The 10,488-nt window shown below is 36.3% G+C and overlaps 1 protein-coding gene across 1 annotated transcript; it reads right to left on the bottom strand.

Moving 5' to 3' along the window:
- Window positions 1-712: 712 nt before the first annotated feature.
- LOC131530609 (elastase-1-like) lies at window positions 713-3,993 on the bottom strand. The gene is made up of 8 exons (XM_058760972.1): window positions 3,916-3,993; window positions 3,659-3,747; window positions 3,154-3,254; window positions 2,473-2,598; window positions 1,520-1,656; window positions 1,279-1,421; window positions 1,036-1,185; window positions 713-900 (listed from the first exon to the last, which is right to left on the bottom strand). Exons 1-8 carry the CDS (start codon window positions 3,953-3,955, stop codon window positions 892-894), a joined length of 795 nt encoding a protein of 264 aa, XP_058616955.1. The 5' UTR covers window positions 3,956-3,993; the 3' UTR covers window positions 713-891.
- Window positions 3,994-10,488: the final 6,495 nt, after the last annotated feature.

The raw sequence follows: 10,488 nt of genomic DNA, 5'->3' as shown, positions 1-10,488 counted from the left end.
GAGGGGTTGGCATCATGTCTTCTCAGGTATTCTGGATCCAGACTGAAGCTTGTGTAATTCCTAGTTACCACGGGATGTGAATCCCATGCAGAAACAGAGAAACAAATAGAGACATAATTAGCGTAGCTGCTGCTCCAACCAAGCAAAAATGATTCGTTCAACCCAAGCTAAAGAATAATAATGTGTTTGATCAGATATAACTGCAGTACAAGATTATGAGATGCATTATATGAATGCTTGGCTAAAGAGATGTGTCTTTAACCTAGAGAGAGAGAGTGTCTGAACCCCGAACGTTATCAGGAAGGCTATTCCAGAGTTTGGGAGCCAAATGTGAAAAAGCTCTACCTCCTTTAGTGGACTTTGCTATCCTAGGTACTACCAAAAGTCCAGAGTTTTGTGACCTTACGGAGAGTGATGGATTGTAGTGAGATAGAAGAGTTAGGTACGCAGGAGATAAACCATTTAGGGCCTTATAGGTAAGTAGTAATATTTTGTAACTGATACGGAACCTAATAGGGAGCCAGTGCAGAGACTGTAAAATGATTCTACTTTTTCAATAATAACTTATTTGAAAGAAATTGGATGGTTATTTTTGTTTTATTTTTGTTTTGCAATATTTGACCGGTTTGAATAAAACAAGTGTTATAGCTTGTTGAATACATGTTCATGTAAGATAAAGCAATAATAAAACCTTGAATAATTAAGTGCACCATTTAATTTATTTGATGTTTTGATCAAACTGGATTAAACAAGGACACAAATAATCTTCAAAATGATTCAAAAGCAGCCCCAGATTAGATGAAAAGTTTATTGTATGTTTGTCCATAGCAGATGTTAAAACTTGCTAAATGGAGGATGTTTTCCTTTCATCATCTCAGTTTTTCCTGCTTATCAAATGATCTGAAATGAACAAAATGGCACAAGAAACAAGAAATTATAATAGTATTATAAGATACAGCCATGATCTTTATTGTTTGTTAATGACATATGTAAAGTTTATTATAATGGTGATGTGATCTTATGAACTGCACTTACGCCATTAATCCAGCTGATGTAGGCAGACACACGGGTGAAGACTGTTGGCTTCTTGGTGGCGTTACAACCCAACCCAGACACAAAGCTGGCCACTCCATGGACAACATACTTACCACTGACCTGGCAGTTCAGAGGGCCGCCAGAGTCACCCTAAAAACAGGGGCCAAAATGAGACATTTTACTGCATTACCAAATAACTTCTCACAGGAAATAGTTCATGATCTGTTTGAGAGTCTTTCTTACATTACATCCAGAGTCACTTCCACCACCAGCGCAAACCATGGTGTTCTTCACGGTGCTTCCCCACCAGTCGCTACGAGAGCAGTTACTGTGGTCGACCAGGGGCAGATAGGCCTGTTTCAGCTGAGCCGAGAGTGACCCACCAGCTGCATGAAGATCAGAGGAGAGAAATGAAACAGAAATCAGTCAGAAATGATTTCTGGCAACATCATGGCTGATTTGTTGTACTTGAAGCTAAACTGACTCGATGTGGCACCCCAGCCGGTGATGTAACAGGGGTTGTTGTGGGGCAGAACCTGTCCAGAGGGTGGCAGGCTGGCCAGCTGCACATATGAGTTCAGAGAGGCGCTGGAGGACAGGCGCAGAAGGGCGATATCATATCTGAAATGCACAGAATGGACAGTCTACAAGTTAGATTTCACACATTTGTGATTCTAGGGGGCGCTATAACTTTAGAAAATCTTTGATACAATCATGTATGTTGTGCTGATGTGTATAATAATTGTACATTTATGTTGCATTAACATTAGGTCTAAAAGTTGATGCAGTCAAGTAAGTGGAAAACTTTAAATGAGATATATTGTATATGCTGGTCAAAGTTATATTGCATGCTTTTTGATATATGATATGTTGAAATTACTGTAATTTATGTGTTACTCAGCTGGTCATTGTTCCCATACAGTAATTTTTTAATATATTTTTAAATATTTATAAATATATTTGCTAAAAATATATACGTAAATATATTTACTATCAGTCTATTTGTATATTTTTGAAAATACATTTTAAAGCATTTAATAATATATTTTGCTCTATGTATTTAAGTCCAAGAAAATACATTCACATAGGCCACATATTTTACAACGTAAAAAAATAAATAAAATAAAAATCATGAAACACTTAAATTAAATAATTAAAAAAATATTTTAAAATTAAATTTATTATAAAATTATTATAAAATCCATATATTATATTAAAGCAGACTAGCAACAAGAACACTGCAGAAATATAGGTTAATACTACTGAAGAAGTCCTCTGAGGTCATTATAGTACTTTTTGTGTTCGTTAAAGTTATGTTGCTGTAATTGTCCACGGACTGTATCCTGTATGGATACAGTCGAGTGTGTTGCGTGTAATTATATACTGTGTATAATTGCCTCCACAGTCATGTATTTTGTGTATGTAATGTTTACACACCCAGCAGCCACATTGTTGCTGTTCCAGTTGGGGTGGACGTGGACGGCGCTGACACCCACGTACTGCTCGCGACCCTCGTTGCTGTTTAAGTTGTGTTCGCCCAGGGCAACACGCCAAGTTCTCGAGCTGCACAGGAAACACGTTTAAGTGGACACAGGTTTTGTTTGTTTATTTACTTTCTTCTTAACGCCATTCCAGCATCTGTAGCTAGATTGGGGGGTAGGGGGATTACGAGTTATAAAGTCAGAATTGCAAGATCTAAAATTGCAATTTTAAGAAAATATCAAAATTGTGAGCTCACTTTTCCCCCCTCAGAACTGGACTTTATAACTTGCAATTGAGATTTTATGTCTCAATTCGTCTAAGAAAAGTCAGAATTGCAGGATATCAAACTCGCAACTCACAAAAAGTCAGAATTTCAAAATATTAGCTTAAAATATAAAACAACATTTATATCCCGCAATTCTGGCTTTATAACTATATGAGAATACAAATTGTGAGAGAAAAAGTCACAATTATCTCTTAGTTGTTTTGCACATGACACATTGAAAGTGAGTTACAGCTGCCACCAGAGGGCGGACTGTATGACACAATCGTCTGAAAGTGAAAAGGTGCTTTAGAATCATACATAGGTATCACACATTGTCTCTTAACCATATAGATACTGAAAACTTTCATTACGTGTCAACGCAGTGGGCGGCGATCATCACCCAATTATTTCTGATCAGACTCCCACCACAGTAGTGATAGTAGCTGCCGCCAGACCGGTACTGGAGAGAGATCTGAGAAAGAGACAATGAATTTGTTAGAATCAGAAGATTTGAGGGGGGAAACAACAGAAACACCCTCATTTCAATGTGAGTGGTATTTGAAACTTGATTAAAATAACCCAGCAAGTAGAGTGGACTTAATTCATGCTGAAAAATGCAGCTTGAAATGGTTTCACTTGGTATCAAGCTGGTTTTTAATGATCATCATGGTGGAGCTGATGCCAGCCTGCCTTGTTGGCCATCTTTGTCAAGATTGTTAGTGAAACAGCAACTAACTTTCAACCACATTAAGAAAAATATCTTGACCACCTTGTACAACCATATCCATTTAGTAGTGGAAAAACACCAAAACAGCTTATTTATTGAGTTATTGTCATGATGTTTTAGAATTGAAACTGTTTTCACTCCATATTAACCTGCCAAGGCCAAGAGTTGGGTCTTGCCACCTCTCCACCAACGACCCTCTCCTCAGGGACCTCCTCCAGATATCTGGGCTCAGCCAGCGCTGGATGCAAAAAACACACTTAGACATGCTAGGACTGTAGTATTATTGTAGTTTGAGTCCATATAGACTCAATTTTTAAAGTTCTGAGTATTGCATGCATTTGTTAAACTGGCAAAATCTAAGCTAAATGCAAATGATTCTCTCAACAGAAACAGACAAACGTCTTACCCAGGGCGACCAGCACGCTCAACAACAGGATCCTCAGCATGTTTGAAGTCTGTCTTTCTGCACTCTTAACTCTTCTGTCATCCATATATATACATATTTGCCCTCTGAAGTTCACAGAACAGGTGTTTTCTCGTGACTGATGCCCACAGGTGTGTGAATCCCACAGATTCCACCACTGCCAAGGCCAATGTGCCAGTTGCAGAATAAACTTGTTTATCTAGCTTGGCTCAAATGCTTGACCTGAGTTAATTAATTTCAGTATTACTCTTATGCTTCTTATATAAAGTTCCTGTACAGTATAACTGAAAGTGCACATTTTGATGTCTCATTTTTTTTTCTTTTGCAATTATATTTTTAATAAAAAAATTTTCATTAGTTGTTTTATGTATTGTTTTACTTTTTGTTAACAGTCTATTAACTCTTTTTATGAACATAATGACAATCATTTTATTAATTTGATATTATATTGACATAAGGATTTTTTTAGTTAAGTATTTTTCATGTAATACTTAATTAAACTTAGTAAAGTAGTTGTTAAGTTTAAGAATTGGGTAGGATTAAGGATTTAGAATAAGGTCTTGCAGAATAAGTCATTAATATATGTTTTTTAAGTTATAATAAACAGCCAATATTCCAGTAATATTCATGCTAAATAACACTAAAGTGTTACCACTATTCTTATTAACTCACCAAAATATTTTAAGTGAGAAGGGTACATAAAAAGCATGTATTTTAAGGTTAGACTTTAATTTTTTTATGTTAAATCCACTATTGTATTGTATTGTATGTAAATGTTCGGTAACACTTTAGAATAGGGAACACTTATTCACTATTAACTATGACTTTTCCCTCAATAAATTCCTAATTTGCTGCTTATTAATAGTTAATAAGGTAGTTGTTAAGTTTAGGTATTGGGTAGGATTAGGGATGTAGAATAAGGTCATGTAGAATAAGGCATTAATATGTGCTTAATTACTACTAATATATATCTAATATTCTAGTAATATGCATGCTAATAAGCAACTAGTTAAGAGACCCAAAAATAATGATACCAAATGTTCTACAGTCTAGTATTAAGTTCAATTACATAAGAAGTAACTGTAATTAAATTACAGAACAGAGTAATCCCTTTAGTTTACTTTTTTAGTATCCCTTTTTTTTTACGTTTTTACACCCAACACTGACACACACACACACACACACACAAACAATTTGTTAAAAATGATTAAAATCATAAATACTATACTATATAGTATATACTATAATTGTGTAGTTTTTAGCATGCAACAGTTTAAAATATTTAATAATAAAATCTAAATAAGCTGTTTAATGAATTACTTTTAATTACTTAACTAGTTTCAATTTATGCTGACGGATTTTTTCCTTTGAGTGTGTTTGCAGGTTCACTGCTGATATTGATAAGGTAATGGTGGCCTCAGCATGATAAAATTTATATTTGGCATTCCAAGGAGTTTCCAGGAGTCACAAATGTCACCTGTTGTAGAGCAATGGATTATTTATCCAACCCTAAACTTTAATATTTGATGTAGAGCACAGTGATCTTACAACTCAGGTGACTAAAGAGACCTCATATGTTACAAGACCACTAGAAATATGTTTACTGTACTGTGACAACACAGATACTGTGAGTAACTCTTATTGTTACTAAATTACTCCTACTGTCAAAGTAACTTCAACTGCTTGATTTGGTTTCAATGACAGTTTTTCTGCTGAACACTAGAGGGAGGCAGTGCACAGCATACTGAAACCTGCATACTGAACCTATTATTTTCTGGAAACTTCCATTTGTTTTACCTTCTATTCTTTTTCACTGCTGAAGCAAACATCATATAGATAGATATGTGAGGATGGATAGAGGGATAGATCTACGTACACAGGTAATTTATTCGCTACACTCTGATACTGTGTTTTGAGGAGTTGCTGACCACCGCTGACCTCAATGTGATGACGTGACCTTTCACTATGACTAAAAACATTTATTCTTCTCACCTCTTTTCAAAGGTCACATGCTGGTCACCGAGGTGCCTTCAAGGAAATCACATCCCATTTAAATCTGGGGAAAATCTGAGGAAGTCTGACTGAATTGTTTGTCTTTTATGTTGAACACATTTTTCTCTTACCGTATTTTTGTAGATTTTGCAAGATGGATGTCAATGGATTCTGTGGAATTTTTTCAAATAGTTTGTAAATATTATTTTAAAAATTAAATGTATTATATTAAAAGCATCTATAATTAATATAATAAAAATATTTTTAATATTATTTAATAATGAAATATTTAATTATATATTTAACCTACTTAACAAAATGCAATTACATAATATATACATAATTTAAAACATTTTTTTTTAAATCCTCCAACAAAACTGGCCATTTTTTTTTTCTGTAGACAAATAGATATGCTATATTATGTTATTATAATATTTAAATGTGAATAAATGTAACTATTTAAATTTTAATACCACATTTCCACAAGGGGCAGTGAGTAATTATGAACAGAAGAGGGCCCTTAACTGAACCTTGGGGAACACCAGTGGTAATTTGAGATGGCTTTGATTTGATTTTATCAAAAACTGCACTCAGATTGAGTCAATAGTCCACAATCTGCTGCCATCAGCAGGTCATTAGTGATTTTGACAGCAGTAGTTTCTGTACTATGATGTGGAAAAAACCTGATTGAATAATATTGAATAATTATTTTTTATATTGTTTTTTTTCCCCCTCACACACAATTGACCTTTTTTCTGCATTGTTGCTCAGAAAAAAAAAAAAAAAAAAAACACCTAAAAACTAATTCAGGCCTACTATAGCTGTATAAATTATGAGTTTGATTCTCATAACTCAAAATTCCAAACAGTAGGGCATTTACCAGACTGACTCAGCATGTGAGAATCTTTCATCGTTTCATGCATGTCTAACTCTTTGACATTGGCCTTGACTTTAGTTTTAGCTTCATTTAGTTCATTCCCAGCTCAGTCTTTAGTCCTGAGCTCATAAAAACTTCTTTCACACAGCTTCACGATGCAAATAGCGGCCGTCCAAAACTCGTGATCGCTCGCACAAAAGATCTGAGCACAATAGGAAGACCAAATCACCTTTTATACTGTCACTAATTAAAGCAGAAGTCATTAAAGCGCCTGCGTTTGGATTATTCTCTTATCAGAGTCCATTAGAAAGATAGCCGTCCTGACTGGTAATTGAGCCGGCGCTGACGCCAACATCAGGGCCTTTGGGCTGAGACCAGAAGTGGCCCATCCGTGGCTCTACCACTTCACACAGGCCTCAGTCCCATCATCCGTCACTCTCACGGCACCTCTGAGAATCACGTCTGAATCAAACGTGCGGATCAGATGGGAAGGATGTTTTAATTAAAGATGTTTGTTCAAGATAGAATGTCATCACTTAATGAAGGGAGGATTTGAGCTCCCACAAATGAGTTTGTGAGGTTTGAAAGTTAATGACTTGTGCTGATGAAATTCATGGGGGGGCATTCAGAACATTTCCGAGAGTTTTTCACAAAACGAGTCTGGATTTAGTCAGAACTTAAAAATGTTTAGATAACCCCAAAAAGTTGGAGTAAATGATCTCGTCTACAGGGAAACACACCCTATGCTTTAATACTTTCCATGTACTCTATGTGAAAATGCATTTTTATAATCTCTTTGGTTCACCTGCTGATACATTTTTAAAGCTAAGTCTCTTTTTAGATGACTTAATTTGCTGTAGATGTTTCAGAATTGAAGATGGAGGGAAATAGTAAATGCCAGAGCATAAAATTCATGAATGTCTCTTTGCAAACAGCCTCAAACCAGCTGTAAAAGTGTGGTTTATCATTTGAGTTATATAATTTAATTTGAGTTCTTTGTAGAGGCAATTTAATTTAATCATATAGTTTTTGAGAATGTATCTTATAAAGTTCAATTTATTGATTATTATTATTAAATATTATTTTTTAAATGTAAAGTATTAATTTAGAATGACCCTCATGCATTATAAAGATTTTATCGCCTTCTCTCTTTGTACTTTGAGTTAAATGCAGTCCAGGCCGGAGAAGAAAGACGTGAGTGGCCTGTCGTCATGAGAGTGTCAGCAGAGGCTGCTGTGTCCCGGCACATCATCCAGCACTCCATCAGATAACGGGAAACTCGACGCCACATCGGGAGATTTTTTCCATCGCTGATAGCGCCTCGCAGTCTGGCGAGCTGCAAAGAACGCTGCAGATCCCGTGGGGTTCGAGTACACGCTCTGAACGTCCATCTCACACACACTGGCCGTGACCCCCGTGGATGGATGTCCCCTGCATGTGTTGATGCAGGTTCATGGCGTTGTGGGCAGGTGAAAGCTCTCAGAGCTCGTCATGTCAACAATCGCGTGTTCCCCGAGAGACATGTCACATTCACAGAGGTCAAACATGCTGCTACTTTATTCATACATACTTGGTACTCCGCCTCAGAATATATGGATTTATATGTTATTATGGCTGTAACAATATACTGTTTTACAATATATCGGGATACAAGAAGTTTAAAGTTTAAATTTTGCATCAAATACAGTAATGGCGCATCAAATATGGTAAACCCAGAAGGTCACACATTTGGAATTGAAACATATTATTTAAAAATATACAAAATTTAAAACTTTTTAGATGTATATAGTCAGGGACATCAGACCGCAAACATATATGTGTTTAACATAATTCTGTAATGCCAAATTTAGCATTTTAATGAACAGTTCTTTTTTTTAATAGTTTATTGTATATCTTAGAAGTAATGATTTAGAAGTACAGTTTTAATTCTATTTTGGCTTTGTTGTTTTTGTAGCCCAAGTTAAACTAAATTAAAAATAAGAAATGTTTATATATATACATATATATATATATAAAATATATTATTTCAGTTAACATTTATTTTGATTAAAGAAAAATGTTTTTAATGTTTTTCATTTTAGTTTTGGTTAACAATAATTCAATCATGACAACTCTCTGAAGATTTTAGCATGGTGCTGGTTTTTAAAATGTTAATGTATTTGGTCTTGGCGGAATAGATCTGCTTCGCTGCTGCTGAATTGCTGCTGCTGTTGGTCACTGCTGTAGTTGTAGATTATTGCTGCTGCTGCAGGCAAGTACAGAAACTTGCTACTGCCAATGCATATGGCGATACTCTTACGGAAGTACACTCAGACACAAAAAGGTTGAGGGTAATTTATTCAAACACTTCAGAGTCACAGGAGAGAACAGGTGAGTAACTGAGACAATGAATCCTTGGAGGTATTTGTAAGGAGAGTGATACTAGGGGTTTGCTTTGCAGGAGATGGAGGAGTATCAGCACCGGAGATCCAGGACTTGGAGGACCAGGAGACGGGGAAGGACGCAGACGAGGAGAACACTTCTGAGGAGGAACACAGGAGGTAAGTATAGGAGTCAATGACTTTCAGAAGATCGTAAGAGACAGGTAGGAGTCCTATATGCGTTAACGAGACCGGACACTGAAGTGAGGTGCTGAGAGTGCTTAAGTAGTTTGTTTGGTGAATGAGTTAATGGTTTGCAGGTGTGTGCTCAGTAATCAGGTGATGAGGTGCGCTGGTATTGGCTGGGATGTGATTCGGGTTGTTCTGTGTCAGATACAGTGCCGTGAGTATTTAAGACATACAAATAGCATATAAAATAACCCATAGCAGATCTATACAGGTGGAGCTGGGGAAGGTGGAGGGTTTCAGAGAAACTCTGAAAGTGTGCTGCAAGAATCTCAAGTGGATGCTAGCCAGCCATATAAATGCAAGGCAGTAAGCTCATTGGCTGCATATGCAGCATGAACCAATCAGCTTGTGCCAAGTCGTTTAACTCTCTGAATATCATCAGTTACATTAACAACCCATCAGCCTGCGCCATCTAGAGTTTCATGACTGAACTATATACAAACCCGATTCCAAAAAAGTTGGGACACTGTACAAATTGTGAATAAAAACAGAATGCAATGATGTGGAAGTTTCAAATTTCAATATTTTATTCAGAATACAACATAGATGACATATCAAATGTTTAAACTGAGAAAATGTATCATTTTAAGGGAAAAATAAGTTGATTTAAAATTTTATGGCATCAACACATCTCAAAAAAGTTGGGACAAGACCATGTTTACCACTGTGTGGCATCCCCTCTTCTTTTTATAACAGTCTGCAAATGTCTGGGGACTGAGGAGACAAGTTGCTCAAGTTTAGGAATAGGAATGTTGTCCCATTCTTGTCTAATACAGGCTTCTAGTTGCTCTACTGTCTTAGGTCTTCTTTGTCGCATCTTCCTCTTTATGATGCGCCAAATGTTTTCTATGGGTGAAAGATCTGGACTGCAGGCTGGCCATTTCAGTACCCGGATCCTTCTTCTACGCAGCCATGATGTTGTAATTGATGCAGTATGTGGTCTGGCATTGTCATGTTGGAAAATGCAAGGTCTTCCCTGAAAGAGACGACGTCTGGATGGGAGCATATGTTGTTCTAGAACTTGGATATACCTTTCAGCATTGATGGTGCCTTTCCAGATGTGTAAGCTGCCCATGC

Source organism: Onychostoma macrolepis, chromosome 22, assembly GCF_012432095.1.
Source record: "Onychostoma macrolepis isolate SWU-2019 chromosome 22, ASM1243209v1, whole genome shotgun sequence".
Lineage (NCBI taxonomy): Eukaryota > Metazoa > Chordata > Actinopteri > Cypriniformes > Cyprinidae > Onychostoma > Onychostoma macrolepis.
The sequence above is the reverse complement of the archived record's forward strand: the minus strand, read 5'-3'. Positions and strand labels throughout refer to the sequence as shown.

Excerpts from the sequence above, each read along its gene's own strand:
- LOC131530609 (XM_058760972.1), bottom strand. The coding sequence starts at position 3,955 with ATGCTGAGGATCCTGTTGTTGAGCGTGCTGGTCGCCCTGG. Across the intron at positions 1,422-1,519 it reads CGGCTGGGGTGCCACATCGA|CTGGTGGGTCACTCTCGGCT; the intron begins GTCAGTTTAGCT and ends ATCTTCATGCAG. Across the intron at positions 1,186-1,278 it reads GAAGTGACTCTGGATGTAAT|GGTGACTCTGGCGGCCCTCT; the intron begins GTAAGAAAGACT and ends CCCTGTTTTTAG.